Source organism: Cryptotermes secundus, unplaced genomic scaffold (assembly GCF_002891405.2).
Source record: "Cryptotermes secundus unplaced genomic scaffold, Csec_1.0 scaffold19, whole genome shotgun sequence".
Taxonomy (NCBI): domain Eukaryota; kingdom Metazoa; phylum Arthropoda; class Insecta; order Blattodea; family Kalotermitidae; genus Cryptotermes; species Cryptotermes secundus.
In genome coordinates this window covers 1,958,662-1,978,779 of record NW_019729897.1, presented here as the reverse complement: position 1 = coordinate 1,978,779, position 20,118 = coordinate 1,958,662, and the positions used below count along the sequence as shown (strand labels likewise).

The window sequence follows — 20,118 nt, the reverse complement described above, 5'->3', positions numbered from 1 at the left end:
TACAAAATAATAATAATAATAATAATAATAATAATGCCAACTTTAGCGGATAGCGCGTGGTGAGCGCAACAAATCCTCACGACCGTTAATTTCGGTTTTCTATAGACCGGAGCCTCTATTTTTCCATTCAGGTAGCTCCTCAGTTATCCTCACGAGGCTGAGTGGACCCCGTTCTAGACCCACTAATTCTCAGAAAAGCTGGTAGCCCCGGGAATCGAACCCGGACCTCTGGATCTGTAGCCAGGACCTCTGACCACTAGACCACAGAGGCTGTCCTACCTAAACACAGGTCAACACGAACACAGAATAAACGCATACACACACCAAACATCAATGCCTTGTGCGGGATTCGAACCCACGATCCCGGCTTTCCGAGCGAGCGAAGACGGTACATGCCTTAGACCGCTCGGCTACCGTGACCGGCAAATTTAAATATAGATAATTCTTATTGAATATATTCACGACTGTCCGCATTCTGCGCACAAATCACCCGTCCGATTTTTATTGAACCGTTGAAAGCGACCTACATTTGCACTCCGTTCACCTCGACCTTAATGAAAATCCATTTGGGGTTCCAGAAAATTTATTATCATAATATTGTTTCTTTTTGGGACTTCTCTCGTGGCTTTCATAATTTCTAATAGGATCCACAGAACGACTCCAACAGCAGGAAGGATTTAATTTGATTCTATAATAGGTTGAACGTGTAGTCCAAGGGTCATTGGGGAGTGCAGAAGTCTCGAACGTCAGTAGTGTACGGGATTAAAGAGTTTTTGGACGTTGACCATCATGTTGTATTGTAAAAGACACATTTCGGAAACTGGATCCGTTCCGTCCTCAAACGAAAAGGTGGGCGGCACTACTTTGTTGGCCCCACTAGAAAGGGCTGACCTCTGGACGTTGTGTTCTTTAGAATATTAGGCGATGGACTAAGTCCAAATACTCGGTATTTCTGAGCGTTATACACCATCATTTAGGACACATTATAAGTTGTCTTGGACTAGTGTTACTACCGAACCATGGCCGTTCCATAGCTCAAGCGGTGAGTTACTGGCTTCCCACCGCGGCGGCCCGGGTTCGATCCCCGTTCTGGTCAAGTGGGATTTGTGGTGGACAGAGTGGCGCTGGGGCGGGTTTTCTCTGAGTGCTTCGGTTTCCCTTGCCAAACTTCATTCCACAAAATTTTCCATCATACTCACGCGGGGCAGGCTACAATAGGCCAATCAGTGGCCGCCGTCCCGAGTGGACCCAGTTGGACTCAACCCCCCCCCACTAAGCGAATTAAAAAAAATAATTTTTACTACCGAACCATTCAGATCCCATTGGTCATTGGTGTTGCGGATTCGAATCTTGCACGGGGAGTTTTTTTTTTCTCGTCGCCCAATATAGGCTGTGGGTTATGTTATAGGCTAGCCTCCCCTCCACTTCGAAATTAGACCTAAATGTCATTGAACGAACTTTGGAGAAAACGTTTTGGAAAAGGAAGGAAGATTGGTGAATTCGGGGTAGGCATCCTCACAGCGGAAGGAAAAGATTGTTATTGTCACGTGTCCGGGGTTCCTTGACCAGTAATAACGGGTTCTGGATTAGATTGCTGGATTTATTGACGTCTTCTTTTACAATCACTCTTATTTGCAATCAATTACAACAGCTCAGATCAATGACTAAGACTCGCTCGATTGTGACTGGAGTACGACGGCCTCCTAGTCTACCTTTTACTGTGATTTAATTGGTTCTGATTTACGAATCACTCACTTCTGGTTTATGAGTGAATTATGAATAATAAGTCCTGTGTCAGTTTATACAATTTACATTTTACATGTTATTTAATGTATGTGTGTACAACATACACAAGGCTTCTTGTCAGTCCAGGCTCAGTACAGCAGATTATGCCCTATCATTAGTAGCTCATGCTACAAGAAGTCACTTGAACGGTTGTATGCTTGACCGCCGCCCAGTTTAAGCCCCGTATATTACCTGTGTCGGGGCTCGCGTTATCCAGTGTTCGATCGTTTGCATTTTCATGATTTTGTATGATTTCTGCTTGTTGCCGACATAATTTTATTGTATAATCATATATGTACGGAAGTTTGAAAGTCGTGTGCAAGTCGCGAACCGGCCCGTGCCTTGGAAAATTTCCAGTGGTGCGGAAAACTTTGTTTTTCAGGCGCTGCAATTTCAGTAGATGGTTGTCTGCCGCAGACTGCCAGGCGGGGCAAGCGTAAGTCATGACACTCCGAATAAGTGATTTGTGGAGGGTATGAATGAATTTTCTCTGCTCGGCCACATATATAGGCTAGCGGTAACTATGGAAACTGTTGCTTGTTCGTTGACACTTAAACGTGGTTTGTACTGAGTTGGTCTCAAGGAATCTGGTAGCACCGGGCATCGAACCGGGCACCTCTGGATCTGTAGCCAGGAACTCAGACCTCTAGACCACAGAGGCGGTCCACCTCAGTAGAAACGTGTGTTAAATTTGGAGCAACGCTCTGGTTTCCAGGAGTTTACAGCTTCCATTTTTCGTATCCATGGAGACACTTGTCTAACACCCAGAGGCGGTTTGTCCAAAAATCGTATTTCCGTGGCAACGTGTTTGTCAGTTCGCTTCCTAGAAACGCCTACATGTCACGTTATTTTGGCCTGTATTAAGGTTGAGACGTAAACGACCAGGTGTTTTATTGTTTGCCCTTTATGGATGTTTCTGTATCCTGACGCCTCCAACTTGAAAATGAGTAATGGGAATGACACGTAGTCGTAACCGGTTCGTTAACCTTGATTGAGCCAAACAAGTGCAATGTGTTCATTTGTTAATTTTCTTTGACGTGCTGTAGGTTGCATACACTTCGCCTTGAGGGGTTCGATGTATCAGGACAGACTGGGACATTCACATCCAATTTATAAACGAATTGCAGCTGATGAGGAAGGGGTTTATTCGGAATTCTTTTTGATTCGGAATATTTTAGGATGGAAGCAGTAGGTTACTGCGAAACGTTGGTTCTAGCTTACCAAACTATATGGCATCACATCCCGGAAAACCCGTAATATTGAATCAAGAAGAAGTTTGAGGGCAAAAATGGTGTGGGCAACGCCAGAAGGGCGATGGAATCTCGAGAACCGCAGTTCCTATCAAGTCCTTTACTAAATTAAAATCGAATCCCTTAGAAGAGACAACGGGACACGTATAAAGGCTTCTTGTAAAAATCTAACGGGCAATGTACTCGACGTGAAAGCTACACGCGTCTCGAGCGTATCTGTTAAAATATTAGAACAGCAGTGTACTTAATTCAGCACCACGGTATGACGTATGGGGTAGTGGAAGTACAGCTCCACATTTTCTTAGCCGCGGCACTGGGGGGGCTGTGGACTTCATGCCCCCGCTGATTCCCCCCCCCCCCGTAACCATTGGGTAGGAAGCTTTCCGCGCCTCAGCCGGTAAGGACGCCATGCAGAAGAAAGAAAAATCGTTGCTCATGCCGGGAATCGAACAATGATCCTTCGATTGTGCGACACGTGTGCTAGTCGCCGTACCGACTGAGAGATATATTTGACGCAGTTTTGATGGTTCTGATCTGCGAATCGCGCGTTGTGTGTCGAAGAGACGGAAGAAAATGTTTCTCAGGTCTTAGAGTCTATAGAGAATGCTTTGTAAATTAACTTCCTGGTCGTCCGAAAGAAATGAATCAGTGGCCTCCAGATACTCTTCAAGGTGTTCCTTTCTCATGGACACAGTAAGGTTGTCACTGAATTTAGGAAACCTTGGTTTCTGTGTGACGCTTACAGCAGATCACGTTCTTTACTTCTTTATGTAGCCCAGAGAATATGTGATTATAATGAAACTTCCATCAAGGTTGGCCGTGCTGCATGCTAATTCCTATCACACGAGCCCCATCCGCGGTACATTCAGGTAGAGCGAGGGGGTGGTAGGTGCTTGCTTTTCCTGTTCTCGTTAAGTGACTTGAAAAACCAGTTCTCACTCCTAGGCATTATAGACGTGTAGAACAAGTCAGTTTCATACTTCCATTAACGGGACTTCGATATTGTCGAACCAAAGTACGAGGGCGGATTGGAAAGTTAACTGTCGTGAACAGTGAACTGTCTGCAGAAGTTTGGTTAGGAGGTTCTGCAACATCTACTGTACAGTTTCAGTCTAGCCCCAAGTTACTACCCACCAGTTTGACTAATTGAAACCAGATTTTGAAGTCATGGAAGCAAGAAGGGCATAACTCCAGGCAGCAGGGAAGTCGCTGTTCTTCCAAGATGGCATAAGTAAACTGTTATGCCGTTGGGGTAAATGCCTCAGTGTATAAGGCGATTATGTGGAAAAGTGGCTTTAATGTGGACTGTAGTCTTAAATGTATGATATACCGGTTTTTTATATATGATCTGAGAGAAACAGATTTATGAAAGTAATTTTCCGGTCCACCCACGTAATCTTGATGTTGATATTTGGTACAGAGTTTCCTGGCCACATGTAAGCACGAGCTTTGAAGCCAAATTTCTTCCGAGATCGATCTGTATTTTTCGTAATTCATGACAGTTAAATATGGTCGTACGTTGTTAAAGTAGACTGGTACTGCTTTTGGCAGCAGTTGAAAAAGATTTTGAATTCTGTGTCACCTACAAAGGAAGGCCACGATGTGGAAGGTCTGATAGGAAGGTTGCATTCGACAGTGCTCAAGGAAACCACGCATTGCCCTCCAATTTCGCCAGGGTCACTGTAGTCCATCGAAGAACGAAACATCCTGAACGTGATATACCCACCCACATATCTGAACATGTGTTAGGATCTGTGCCAAACACTTGGGTCTGCTTGTGAGTTGTGCGTTAAGTTTTGTAATCCTGAGCTGTTGTTTTTGAACAGTTGAAGTTTGCTAGGACATTTCTGTTCGGAGTCGAGCTCTGGTGGTTCGATCCGCAGCCAGTCACTTGTCTGAGCTGCTCTTATTAAAGACAGTTGTTATACACGTTAATTAAATACAGTAATTTATTTTACATAAGCTTACGTTACCCCCGCCGGTCACGATAGCCAAACGGTCTAAGGCATATACTGTCTTTTCTCGCTCGGAAGCCGGGATCATGGATTCGAATCCCACATAAGGCATGGATGTTTGTAGTGTGTATACGTTTATGTGTGTTTGTGTTGCCCTGTGTTTAGGTAGAAACCTTACGACGAGCTGATCAGTTGTCCAAGGAGCCCTACCGCCTGTAAAAATGATCATGAAACGGAGAGATCAGCCCTATGCTCCAAAGTGGGAGCGAGAGGAGAGAGAAAGAAACGTTACCCCCCATGCATCCTATCCAGTGGTTACCGGGGCCCTTTCCCCTGGGTAGAGCGACCGGTGTGTGAAACTGACCACTCACCTCCCTCCAACTAGTGCCGAGGTCAAGAAAATGTGGATTTATACATCCACTCCCCCATACGCCTTCATGGCATAATACTTAAATTCGTTGAACACGGACAATTTTACCTTACCTTTACGTTAACCCCATGCAAGATGCAAGCATTTGATGACCCCGTAACTCATGTCATGGTGAGCTGTGTTATCATCGGTTAATCAGCGCTTTTTGAGACATAGCCTTCCTCGGAAGATTCTGCCAGATTTGTCTGTTCCCGTCTGTGTGACGTGAATCAGACAGTCTGGTTATCACTTCGTTGGATTTCGCAACAGTAGTTTCTTTTCGGAGTAAGGTCGTCAGCCTTGCGTCCTACCCTCAACATGGAGGGCAAGATCCCTGTATGTATGTGCTTCAGTGACGGGGTGGCCCAGTTATACCCCCAGGCATCGGGTTCCCTTTTCATCTCCTGCTACTCCCAGGGCTACGGTGGAGGTATTCTAACCCCCCCCCCCCTCGGGACTGTCCCAGAAAAGCTGCCCGAAGTACCCCGTTATTAGAGCAGTTGTATCACTGTTGGATGGGACGCGATTGTGTAGAGGTTACGGAAATGGGATTGAGTTCACAGTTATAGCGCTGGCACTGCCGGTATCAGAAAATTAATGCGATCACCATCACACGATCTTTTCTTTGGGCTGTCAGCGGTTTGAAAGCAGGTTAAACAGACAGAAAGAAAGAATACCTGGAAAGACTGGTTACGTGTGTTTTGACGTCACAAAGCATTTGCAGCCACACATTGTTTCCTGTAATGATAACCTCGGAGGTGTGGCAGTAAACTTTCACCAGGCGGGAAATTGTATAATGGTATTTGTGACACTCGGGCGTGTGGCCGCCCTACCAGAGAGGTCGAGTACACGAAGGGGAACTTCCGCATAAACTTTAAACACTCACACGTAATCATAACCACAATTTAGAGATCTAATTATTACCACATGTACTTATTATCCACACTTAATGGATAGATTGTATAATTATTGGAGTAAAAAAAAATTATTACCACGCCTTAAAGATATCCCTGTAACAGGCCGTGGAGGCCCATAGGGTTGTGAGACGTCGAGTCTCCCACATTTTCTAGGCAATCGGATCACAGATGGCGGTAAGGTTGTCAGCCTTACGCGCCGGCTCCCACAGGGAGAATCCTGGTGCTCATTTCTGTTAGAGGATGATTCGACCCCAGGACCATAGTGCGGCTGGAAGGATTAGGTAAATTAAAAGAAAAAATCCACCTCATCGGTACACGAACTCTCGACGTTCCGGCTTGTAGAATAGTGCCTCAACCAACTACGCTACCGCGTGCCCCGTAAAAATGTCCTAGGTATTATGTGTATTCATATATCAGCTTAGCAGAGCCATCCAATGTAGCGTATTTTAAATCGCTTTAAGAAAATAATTCACCCACATGTTTCGACTGAAATTTTAGCGGTGTCATATATGATTCTTGATGTTAAACCTTACGAAAATAATTCGGATATATGTATCACCCAGACGAATAATAATAATGTTAACTTCTTAATTGTAATTAACTTTCATTTTTTGTGAAAGTTTTCCATACATTAAAGTTTACTAATTGAACGATGGGTTGTCGAAATCTGTTAAAAATAGTTTACTAGAGGTAAGGGCGCTAACAGGAACTAGAGGTATGTGTCATCTTACTGTAAAGGGTAAATGAACTAACTTCACGGTAGCCGAGCGGTCTAAGGCATGTACTTTCTTCGCTCGCTTGGAAAACCGAGATCGTGGGTTCGACTCCCACTCAGGACATAGATGTTTAGTTTGTGTGTGTGCGTTTTTCTGTGTTTGTGTACAGGTAGATGCCTTGCGACGAGCTGATCACCCGCCCAAGGAGTCCTACCGAACGTGTAAGATCTAGAAAAACCGAAATGAACGGAGAAGTTCATGGAGGTAGGCCTAGGCCCACTGGGGCTGTAGTGCCTAGGAAAAAAGAAAGTGAACTAACTAGATTCCATTTTATAAATAACTTCATGGAGCCGAGCTCTTCTTGTGAAGTCGCCAGATGTACAGTTATTGAAGAATTTCGCAACATTTTATGGAACCCGAAGTTTCATTACCGTGTTTAGAGGAGCCCTCCACTGGTCCTTATCCTGAGTCGGATCAGTCCAGTCCATACCGCCCCATCCTGTCTCTCTTTAAGATCCATTTTAATACAGTATGCGCCAGAATATTCAGTACTGAAATGAAAAGACGTCCTGTTGATACCACTGTCTATTCATATGAAGGCCCCTTGCACGACAGAACCTTCTGACATCCTGAAGAAATGGTCCTATCACCATTTCCCTGTAGCGTTCTTGGGTGACAGTAAGAGCATTGCCTTCCTCATCCTCAGTGAAATAGGGGCCTAATATACCTTGTGCTGAGACGGCACACCATATCGTCACACGTATACTATGAAGCGCTTTCTGGATGATAACATCTGGCCGCTCAAAACCAAGGAAGCGAGTTGTCTGGCGACCACTTCCGTATGAGCGGAAATAATACTCAACTATGAATACTTTTTCCTCCGTCGAGAGACCCATTTCCAATAACAGCTGCACAACACAACTTCCTTTTCACTACTGGGAAGACGTGCGGCTGGAGCTATGCCCCGTCGATAAACGCACATGCGCGTTCCAGATGCGCGAGTTTCAGTACTGACTTTGGCGCATACTGTATTAACCACCCGCCTCAACCAGTTACGCTACCACACAGTTTCTTATTTCCACGAAGTTCTTCCAGGCACCAGCGTTTTGTGGGCAGTCGTGCAAATCATGATCCGAATGATTATTTAGTTATGGGAAACCTGTGTGCGGCAGTTAGGTTGTCGAACGGCGAGGACTACGCAGAAAAGTCTCGCTTACAAGGGCTTCTGGGTAGTGCTGTAGGAAGCGGTCCCTCTCACTGTAACACACGGGCAGACTGTCGTGTTTTTGGATGCACGTTTATCGGCATCGTAGAAGTCTGTAGTCTAGTGGTCAAAGTTCCTGGCTACAGATCAAGAGGTCCGGGTTCGATTCCCGGCGCTGCCAGATTTTCTGAGAAGTAGTGGGTCTGGAACGGGCTCCACTCAGCCTCGTGAGGATAATTGAGGAGCTATTTCAAGAAAAAAGCGGCTCCGGTCCAGAAAACCGAAATGAAGGGCAGTGAGGATTCGTTGCGCTGACCACACTTCACCCTCTATCCGCTAAAGTTGGTGGCATATATGAAGTAACACATGATAATAAATAGCAGTTGCCGAACAGTAAAGAATTTGATTGGCGTACACATTAGTTATCCAGATTATGGTCAGTTATTTGTGATTACAAATTCTGCTTACGAAAACACGCGATCTTCTTTTCCACCTCACTGTTCGGAGTGTTTAGTCATGTGCAGGACAGAATTCGGCAAGCGGCCGTTAGCAGGTAGAACCCGATGATCGTTTGAAGTCTGGGCGTTATTTTATCTGAAGCAGTTTTCGGATAGTGCGAACGCCGTATTCTGTAATTTCTGTTGTCGTCCTTCGCACAAATATGTACGTAGTAACAGTACCACACGCCTGTTTACAAAGTCTGCAGGCTCTACTATGCACTACCTTCAAGGCTATGTTGTTTGTTCAGTAGTATACATGGAAATGTCAAGACTGGTTGGTTCTTCTAGCGGTTGAAGTCTGTCCGATAAATATTCATATTTTTGCCCCGCTTAATTTACCCATAACCTGTTATTCCGCTCTATACCGAACTTTTGTTGGATTACTCATGGTTTCTGTGCTCGTTTGCACACTGTCGGTTGGATATCTTTATGTCACGCGGGAAAGTGAGGTGGTGGGGTTTTGTATTTAAGTGTGAATTGGAGAGAACTGTATACACGGAGATGAATAACATCTTCACAAATATTATTTGGAGCATAGGGGTTGATTCGGATTGAATCAAGTGTCACGAATTCACGGAATTAATATGTAGGGCGATGAATCCTGTATACGCATTAGTTAGTTAGTTATTAGAGAGGGTGGGTTTCCCCATGCACTTAGACCTGTAGTGGTCCATTGTGCTTCCCTCTATGATTTCTACCAGCCTCTATATCCTACCGGTATTGGTGCTTACCATCAGTCCCACCCAGCCAGCGAGACCGGCTCTCTACTGGCTGAGAAGTATCTATAATGCTTCCCCCATCTACCGGAGGTATTAGTGACTGCTGTTGGGCGGCAAACGTCCGCAATTTTGCTCAGTGACCTCCTTTGGAGGTATGAGGTTCTTTTACGTGCCGTAAAGCTACGACACGGGACCCACGGTTTAAAGTCCCTCCCGGAGAACTTGTTCCCTGAAATTTTCCGCCCTTAAAAATTCGACGACCTCCGCCGGGTATTTGAACCCGCGTACTGTATACGCATTAAATAAATATTATGAGTTTCAGAAACTCTTTTATTTTTGCTACGAAAGAAAATCCGCAGATTCAATCTTGATAGTGTCAGCACTCGTCGATGATACAGTGTTTCAGGATCGTAAATTCCAGTTTAGCAAAACAGCATCAAAATTATTATCAGTTGTCTTATCAGGATAATTTTGTTGACAGAGTAGCTTATAATATCTTGTAAACACAGATAAGAAATTAGGTTGTTTGAATAAAGCCAGTACAAAGCATCGTATCTTCATTTATCTTTAATATATTTTCATATATTGTCTTTGTTTCATTTCTAGACCGCCTTTGTGGTCTAATGGTCAGAGTTCCTGCCTACAGATCCAGAGGTCCCGGCGCTACCACATTTTCTGAGAAGTAGTGGGTCTGGAACGGGGTCCACTCAGCCTCATGAGGATAATTGAGTAGCTACTTGAATGAAAAGTAGCGGCTCCGGTCTAGAAAACCGACATTAACGGCCGTGGGTATTCGTTGCCCTGACCATGCGGCACCCTCTATCCGCAATAGTTGGCACTAACTTCGCCGTCAAGCGGGGATCGCTCGGTCGGTATAGTTCGCTTGCGGACTAAAACCACGGAGGTTGTTTGTTTCATTTCTTCCCAGTACAGTAAAACAAGACTTCGCACGTTGTACGTCTTAAAGACGTCGTGCTTAATTAAGAGCAAGGATAAGTTTTCCTTGCCCTTACTTTACCAAGCTGTAGTTGGAATGACCAGACAGCCATTTCGCCTTGTAGAGCAATAACAAAAACCACATTGCTTAGAGACGCGTGACGGATCACAGTTATGGCTCATATTTTTGTATTTTTAGTTGCAGTCTCCCGAACTTCGTGGTTTAGTGGGTGATATGCGAAGGACCGATACTTTCTGCATTACGGGCCCGAAGGACACCAACCGATAACACAGGAAGGTCGCCTAAAATATATCATGTCGCTTTGGAATTAAAAGTACAAGCTCTCACCGTGTGTACCGCTTCCATTTATGATATTCTGAGGTAGATGTCTAGAAATACGTATACCAACGTGTCTGACATTGAAACCATATTAATTAAAAGCGGGAATAAGCTTAGGTAACTTTCTGTGTTTGATATCTTAGGTTATTAAATGGCCATAACGGCCGAGATAACGTAGTAGGTACGACTGGCTACGGGCTGGACGACCGAGTCGTCGGAGTTCGAGTCCCGGTGCGTTCAAGAATTTTCACTTCTCTGTGTCATTCAGACCGGCTCTAGGATCCACCCAACGTCCTGTTCAGTGGGTACCGGGGGTAGGGCGGCCGTGGCGTGAAGCTGATAACTCACCTCCAACTAGCACTGCGGTCAAGAAAATGCGGGTCTATACATCCACTCTCCTCTCACGCCTTCATGGCGCAGTGCTTACTTAGGTAAGTACAGGGACAACTTTACCTTTTATTAAATGGCCATAAGGTCTTGCTGTTTGTGTTCTGTAGTCATAAATTTGTAGTCTCCTGCTCGAAGCAGGAGCTTCTTCAGTGACGTCAGCGTAGTTTGCTTCTTGTTCAAATTCAGGTTAAGAAATCTGTTTCACCACCACCTAGTAGGATTGGAAAAGATTGGAAATCTATACAGAATTTGGCCGGAAGGGAGACCAAGGCGTCGAATATAAGGGAACGTTGAGAAGACGTGGACTGCTGAATTCGCATGACTGAGGTGGGCTTTTCTGAAGAGGGTAATTAACCTTCGGATGACGTCAAAGACGGGGAGGGGAGTTTTAGGACCGGGTGAGCGGCTGTTGCCTTTTCGGGAATGATTCTGCTCCGTGTGGTTACGTTTCATCAGTAATGTCAACCGTCGAAATAAAAGCGAGTAACCAGACCAAAATTAAAAAAAAAAAAAAAACGCGTATACACATAAGTGAAACTCCGTTTCCGTAGGTACAGCGGCCATTTATCGCAATCCAGTGATAAGTTATAGAATGTGTGGATCTTTGCCTCCATGTCCCTGTATACTAGCATGACATGGTGAATAGGCACAAGGTCAGCTTTACCTTGTGGTGAAATGAAAGACGAAATGAAGGGCAGTGGGGCTGCGCCGTAGAAGAAAGATTATCGCAGTTTGCTTGAAAGGAGTGCTGGGGTTGTGTATTTTCAGACTGGACGCAAGAGTAATGTCAGAACAGGCAGTATATACAGGTAGTCTTCACGTAGATTTGCATTCCAGACGTGGCAAAGGGGTGAAGTCCGAAAATTATGACACTGCTTATCCTCTATACAACGCTGAATTCCCCGCGTGAAACCAGTGCAAAGTATGGAGCAATCTAATTATTGTAGTCTCATGTCTCGTGTTAATACATCTAAATAAACATGTAATATCGGTGTGTTCGTGTGTTTCTCAGTCCTCCGGTTTAATCGTGTTTCTCTGCCCGAAGTAAGGCCAACCAAGTTTATTTTTGACATTAGCTTCACGCTTCTTTCGCAGAAATCAATATGTGTTTAAAGAAGAACATTCGCAATCAAACGTTGATCGAGAATCTGGAAACGCTAGTTCCAAGTTGCTGAGAGACGAGGGCTACCGGAATGGCCAAGTTAGCCATCGGTCGTCATGAATAACTCTCCAGCTGTTGTTGATCTGCAGTGGGCTTCTAGGATATTTTTGTCCCAACGGCGTTTTTGTATTTGCACTCGTTCTTTGTAGCTGCAGTGGCCAGTTCTTTTGATATTTTTTTTCCCATTTATGTGTGTAGTTTGTAGTTGTAATACACAGTAAAGGTAATGTAATCCTCATTTGTTCTCGCTGTACCCTTTTTCGAGTTGTTGGCCCCTTCTCCCCGTACCCAGGCCTCACTGCATTATGTAAAATTTATATCTGTTATGTTATTTATTCTTATTTTTTGTAATATGCATACAGAAAGATCTCGCGAAGAAGTATTTGTGTAATTGTAGTGGTGTTTCCAGATCTCATCCATAATGTGTAACACAATTTGTATGAATATAATATTGAGATAACATCTTGGCATTGGGTTCTCGAGGAGCATTTTTGTGTTGGGGATCTCTTGAATCTGTGACCCAATTAAGCAGATTCTAAAATATGACATTTAATCAAAGCATTTAAATACTGGGCATTAATTAGACAGGTTACATACAAGGTCCATTGTAATGTATTTTGCACATGACGAGAAAATTACAGGACAGGAGCGTGACTTAGTTACTGATGTCAGTGTGTTGAAAGTAAAACGGTTAAAACACTTTGTCTAAATATCAGAAAGCATTCAACTGTATAAGCTAGAAACGGATTCATAGTTCTGATGTAACAAACAAAAACCAAATCCGTGGCCTGTAGTCCGCAAGCGAACTATACCGATCGAGCGATCCCCGCTTGTCGGCGAAGTTAATACCAACTTCTGCGGATAGAGGGTGTCACGTGGTCAGCGCAACGAATACCCACGGCCGTTAATTTCGGTTTTCTGGACCGGAGCCGCTACATTTTCATTCAAGTAGCTCCTCGGTTATCCTCACGAGGCTGAGCGGACCGCGTTCCAGACCCATACTTCTCAGAAAATCTGGTAGCGCCGGGAATCAAGCCCGGACCTCTTTATCTCTAGCCAGGAACTCTGGCCACTAGACCACAGAGGCGGTACAGTTGTGAAGTAACGGTCCTTAAAAATTAAAATCGTAAAATGAGACGAAAACAATGGTTATATTTTTACTCCGAAACAGAAGTGAACAACAGTCTGGAAGAGGCTAAATGTAACGAGTGGGGTACCTGGACAGAGGGAGGCGCCTAGCTTCAGCAAAGAAGACCCAGGGAGCCGTTACAGTTCAGTACGTATTGTAACTAGGCAACGGTATAGACAGTAGTTCGCAGAGTGGGCTGTATCGCCCCCTGCGGGTGGCTGTGGGATTACCTAAAGGGGACGCTAAGAAGCAACGGGCGGTAGGGGGCGCTGGAGGTGGTCCCCTCCGAGCGCCGCATTCGGTTATTTACGATTGAAGTGGCTTCAGAGCAGGCATTGGGACAAGCCCATTCATCGCATTAAGAATTTACTAACAATGAAGCAGTTGCTAAATGTCGTATCTTACTTTATTGTTATCATCTTTAGTGGGTCGTGCAAACCGCCATTCTGAAGAATCCTGTTTATAGGGTAGGGCAGGGGCCATTGGTGATGACTGATGAGTTTATGGAACCAAGGGGGGGGCGGTGGTCGGAAAAATCTCGGGAACCACTGGGCTAGACGAATAAGGAATCGGGATTCTATTTTATTGGCAAGAAAAGAGATTTTCCTTTTCTCCACAGCTTTCAGACAGGCTCTGAGGTCTCTCCGGCCTCGAGCAGAGCGGTCGAAGCGTGAAGCTGACCACTGGCCTCCATCGAGCGCCGAAATTAATGTGTGGTGCTATACCTACACTCCCGCTTACGTCTTAATGCCGTGGCGCTTAATTAAGCAGCGAACAGTTTTTACATGTGTCAACTTTAGCTTATTCATTTAGTTTGTTCTGTCGGAGGTGACGTAAGGTTTACCAGTTGATAACGATTATCTATGCGTTATTTGAAACCCGGATGCTCGCTTCGTAACTAGGGGAATTTTATTGCGCGAACGACATAACAGCTGGCGTGGGTAGTTACAGGTTTTGTTTCCGTAACAGTAGCTCCACTATTCTTGACCTCGGCACTAGACATAGGTGAGTGATCAGCTTCACACCTCGGCCACTTTACCTGCGAGGAAAGAGCCCCCAGTACAAATTGGTTAGGAGACAGGGTGGGCCCTAGAGCCGGTCTGGGCGCTGTGAAGAATATAAAAGTTTGCCTCTGCTGGTAATCGAACCACGGCCGTGACGAAATGTATAAAATCAAATATAAGAAATCGTCGCACAGATGGAGTGAGAGGCTGGTGTAGTTGCGCAACCCCCTAAGAGTTGCGAGAGAGAAAAATAGGTCATGAGTCCCGCGGGACCTGGAACCAAGAATGACTGTGCTGGCGAGGGCTAGCAGCAATTTAGTCAACCCGAACCGAAATGGATGCACGCACGCGTATGCAAAATAAGAATGAAATAACTGCCAAGAAAAAGCACAGTGGCTGACATTTTATTAAGTTCACTGGGCGGTGCTACGACGGCTGACACCGTTTCTTACTGGTAAGGAACTTTTAAGTAAGCGTGACACCAGGCCGCGAAACGCCTCGCCGTTCTGTTCTTGTATATATGTATATAGGGTTGCTGGGACCCTTAACTCAGCTGTTGGGCGTGTTCTTCCATGCCGAGCCTAGTATTGCAGGGAGCGTGTATTGATCTGCTTCTCATTCAGCAACGGTTGTTACTGAACGAACGTTTCATGAAAGGAAATATTCTTTATAATGTAAAAGTTAATTTGGTGTACTCGAAATAAATGTTTCGGTTGAAAATTTTAGACTTACTGAGCAGTTAGTAGACCTGTCTTGTATTCTGGAGCTCCTGGGTTCGATTCTCTGTCTGAAGGCTAGACTGTGACATTTTTCGTCGTTTTCCACAGCCCCAGGAGACAATGCTGGAATATTTAAAGTAGGTAGTGGACCTTTCCCTTTATATCTTTCTTCGCCGACTTCTCTCGATCAATCTACATATATAACATGTGTAGTTGAAGATGCATCGTTAAACCAGGAAACAAATTTATGCTTGAAGAAGCAAGAAACCAATGGAAAACAGGTGGCAGGTTGCTTGCTACCTGTGGTCCATAGGTTTCTTGTTTGGTTTATTCTTCGGCCTGAGGGGTCATGTTCCGAAACGTCGGTTGTCTTTCAGTGGACTATACAGCGTTATATCCCAGAAGACAGAACTCTTCATAACCACCGCTGTGAAAACCTCAAATGGGTACAGTTTATTCTGTTTACTGTTGTTCTCAGAACCGGAAGTAGAATCCTTTTTCTTTGGAACTATAATTCACACGTCCTGTTTACAGCTTACCGTATCAGTGCCGCGTTTCCTGACGGAGTCTCATGGCCTTGAGTAGCGTAAAGGTTAAGTTCTGTGTATTAAGTCTCACGTCATGAACTCATCGGGTCTGGAGGTTAAGCCCCACCTATTCCTAACCTCGGCACAAAGTGGAGCTGAGTTGCTAGTTTTGCGTCCCGGTCGTATTACTCTGTGAAGAAAGAGCCCTCGAAACCATTCGTACAGAAAGCTAGGTTGGTCTAAGATATGCGGTCTGGAGGTCTGGTCTTGGAGGCGATGAGAAAATAACTGCTTTTGATGGCTTCACTTCGAGAACATTCGTTTGCTTGTAGGCGGATACGCTGTGGCATTTAAGCGGAAGAACAAACAGGGGCGCCGAAAATTTCGGGCAAAATCATTGCAAATTGCACTTGAGCGCAAAACCGAATGTAGATTATGCGAAGTGAGTATTTTTTTTAACAGTTTTAACCACAATGGACCGACTTTGTGGTCTAGTGGCCAGAGTTCCTGGCTACAGATGCAGAGGTCCCCGATTCGATTCCCGGCGCTGCCAGATTTTCTGAGAAGTAGTGGGCCTGGAACGGGGTCCACTCAGCCTCGTGAGGATAATTGAGGAGCTACTTGAATGAAAAAGTAGCGGCTCCGGTTTAGAAAACCGAAATTAACGGCCATGGGTATTCGTTGCGCAGACCACGCGACACCCTCTATCCGGTAAAGCTGGCACTAAATTCGCCGAGAAGCGGCGGTCGCTCAATCGATATAGTTCGCTTGCGGACTAAAGCAACGGAGTGTGTTTTTTTACTAGGATTGGAACCTGTTGATAAATTGTAATGAAATCCCACCTGCAATAACAAAATCTAATGAAAATTATTCAGTGGCTCTAGAGTTGCAAACAGATAGACAAACGTGGTGAAGTTTATGGGTGCATTTTTGTAACTTCTCTTCGCGAATATGCCAGCAAGTTTGTTTGTAGTAGTTCAGTTGGAATTGTAACCGTGGTTGTAGATTTCCCATGGAAATTCAACTTCATTGAAGTCATGCGTCGAGACTGATGATATAGTATTTCAGGCTCTACAACCGGGGTTCCATTCCCGGCAGGGGTAAGATTTTTCTCTATTCCACAGCGTTGGACTGGCACTGGATCCCATCCCACTCTCCTATCCAATTTCCCCGGTGGTGAAACGGCTGGAGCGTGAAGCTGACCACTCACCTCCATCTAGTAGTGCTGAAGTCAGGAATTGTGGAGTTATATGTTCATTCCCCCATGCGTCTTCATGGCATGGTGCTTAATTAGTTAAGCACAGTGACAACTTCACCTTTACAGTTGGCTATCTACAAGAATGTTTAGTAGCTTATGGAAGTTATCTGTTGTCTGTTTACAGTACTGCAGTGAGACCACCATTCTTACTTGTATCAAGTTTACTGATAGCTTGTTGTAAGTTAATTTGCCTCTGTACTGATATGCATTGTGGTGGCATATGGACACTTACATAACACAAAAACAAGCAAATTAAGTATGTTACCGAAATTGAGTGTGGGCACGCGGTAGCATAGTTGGTTGAGGCACTATGCTACAAACCGGAAGGTCGCGTGTTCAAGTCCTGATGAGGTCATTGGATTTTTTCAATTGACCTAATCCTTCCAGCCGCACTATGGCCCTGGGGTTGACTCAGCCTCTAACAGAAATGAGTACCAGGAATATTCTTGGGGGTTAAAGGGTGGCCGGCGCGTAAGGCTGACAACATTACCGCCATATATGAGCCGATTGTCTAGAAAATGTTTGAACCTCAACGTCTCACAACCCTATGGGCCTCCACGGCCTGTTACAAGGCTACATTTATTTTTACTTTACTAAAATTGAGTCTTAAGTAAGGCCTGTAAGTTAATTTCCTGATTAAAGTTATTTTATGTGGAGGGTGTCGAGTTTTGAGTGTGAAGTAATTTGAACTGAGCTGTATGACAGGTGATGAAGTGTAAGGTTCCATAAGGCCATGACACCTGAATATATAACTTAACTGAATTCCGGTTTCATGTGTTATTCTGAGAACATGTTTGCAGTTACCTTCTGTAATGTGTTTCTGCATGTATAGTAAGCATTGCCATGTAGCAAAATTGTTGGACACAAATGTTTTGACTTATTGCAGATTGTCATGGTTTAATATAGGTTCCTTATATTGAAAGGCGCCGATTTTATCATTTTTATAGCTAATAAATGCATGTTTTGTTGGGTGAGTTTTCAGCCATTATTTGAGACATGTTCGTCAGTGTGTCATTACTGGTTAATGATGCAGATTGTTATGTTATCATTGGAAGGTTACTAGATTCTACTTTTAGTATTCAGTGGGAACCACAGTCATGATTGCAGAGATTTCATTGCACACAATCTCATGTCTGGTATGCCAGCCGATTGAAGTATTCATGAACCAAATAAATGACATCACCTCAGTTTACTGCAGTACTTAGTTCTATCCTTGAAGCCATATTCCATCTTTGTGAAAACATGAGGAAACTCTTTATAACAGGATGGTACAAGTCTTCTTGTGGTCATTGAAGAGAAGTGGAAGAAATGTGATAATGAGTGGGAAGCGATTTAAATCTCATATCATTTGCGTCTGTTTCTCTGATACGTAGAATCATGTAATCATGTTACTTTGTATTTTGTTAATATGAATGGGCAATTTGAACATTTACATAGATTTTAATTAAGGTTATCTTTTGACAGGAGGTGCTGGTGGTAAGGGTGTGTGGGGAAAATTGGGGTCTGAGCTAGTTGAAGCTGATGTTGACGTGAATGACCCCAATTATGACAGTGACTCCCTCGACAATGGTGACATCGAACTGAAGACCATCATTCCTGAGATATCTGATGAAGAGATCCAGGTAAGGGAAGAGTTTTATGCTTGTGGAAATTTCAGTAGGAAGGTGAACTAAAAAGAACTAACACACCTAACTTTTCATGGTAGCTGCATGTATACTAATGTACTAAACTTGATAGAATACAATTTGCAGTGAGTGATGCTCCAATGAAGAACAGCACATTCTTTGACAGAGGTGGACAGTAATTTGAAACATTATTGTGGCCCTTCGTAATTACTTGGCTAACATTCATAATGACAGGAAAGTGAACCATAGCCTTTGTGTATGTGAGTGAGAGGGGGGGGGGTCCTGTGCTATGAACAGTCTGCACTGTGTGGAAAACTTAATGAAAATATTAGGCCTGAAATTTCTGCCTCTACAGCAGCTTCACTGTGTGTCTGGAAACACGTTCTCATGATATGAGTGAGGCTTGCTGACAAGTACAGGATCATCACTTTGAGACTCTACTATTTTGAGGTAAGTTAAACTACAGCAGAACAGTGAGCAGTGAATTACTATCAGCTGCTGCAGTGGGTCTGTATGAGAGGAGTGCCATGACAGTTGCAGGAATCAGTGTGATGATAAACTGTACACCCTGTGTTTGAGGAGGACTGAGGAAGGGCAACAGAAAGAATAGAGAAATACTCAGCTTCCATAAATTTAAGTATACAGAAATTAAATTTCCTTTTTTTGGTTGTGATATTGATAATGTTTTCATGTATAAACATTTGTTTTAGAGCAGTGTAAAATATAAAGAAAGTACTTTTTAATTCCCATGAAATTATGCGAAAAATGAAGCCTCAGTGTGGAAAATGTGACATTGTGTAGATGATATCACTTCAGTAAAATCTGTGTAAGGCTTGCTGTGAAGTACATCATTAGTACTTCATGATTCTTATATGTGCAAGTTGAGAAATGGACCTTAATTTGAATTTGTTAATCATTTAACTACGCCGACAAGCAGCGGTCGCTTGCTTGATATAGTTCACTTGTGGACTAAAGGCCATGAAGTTTGTTTTGTTAGTATTTTATAGTATATCAGTTGGCTTATGTAACTGTAGTAATATTAGCTTCGTTGTTTAAATTTTCAGAAAGGTGCTGAGCCCATAATCTTGGAATACTTTGAACACGGAGACACCGCAGAAGCAGCACTAGCATTTGATGAAATTAACTGTGGTACAAAACGGTATCTGGTGAGTAACTTAAATTGCCTTCAAAGTGTGCTATAGGTATTGTAGTTTATAAATAAATCTTCAGTTAAATAAATATTCACTGTAACCATCTGGCTCCATGAAGCTGAGTTCTCTTGAGAAGCTACTGGTGGCTACTCAGGCATTTCTTATCAATTTATGGATCGTGAAGGTTCGTTATTACTGTTACTGTGTTTGCAAGAGCACACCACTGATCTCTATTCCTAGCCAGTTGAATGCAGTCAATAGCCCCCACCTGTATCTAGGTCTTCTGTACTGGTCTCTTTGCTGCCAAAGCTCTGTATTTGTTTCCTTGCTTCCCTGTGCATGTTACAAGCCCTGTCCATCTCATCCTTCATGACTGGATACTGATAATTGTGCTGGGATAGCTTAGGTAGTATGGGCAGGGT

General features: G+C 44.0%; 1 protein-coding gene across 1 annotated transcript in view; it reads left to right on the top strand.

Annotated features, from left to right (window-relative positions):
- The window catches only part of LOC111865687 (programmed cell death protein 4), a 44,886-nt gene that overhangs the window by 11,743 nt on the left and 13,025 nt on the right, over nt 1-20,118 (top strand). Inside the window, exons 2-3 of the mRNA XM_023853902.1 lie at nt 18,385-18,542; nt 19,610-19,711. Coding sequence (XP_023709670.1) covers nt 18,385-18,542; nt 19,610-19,711 — 260 coding nt within the window. The remainder of the gene's footprint in view (nt 1-18,384; nt 18,543-19,609; nt 19,712-20,118) is intronic.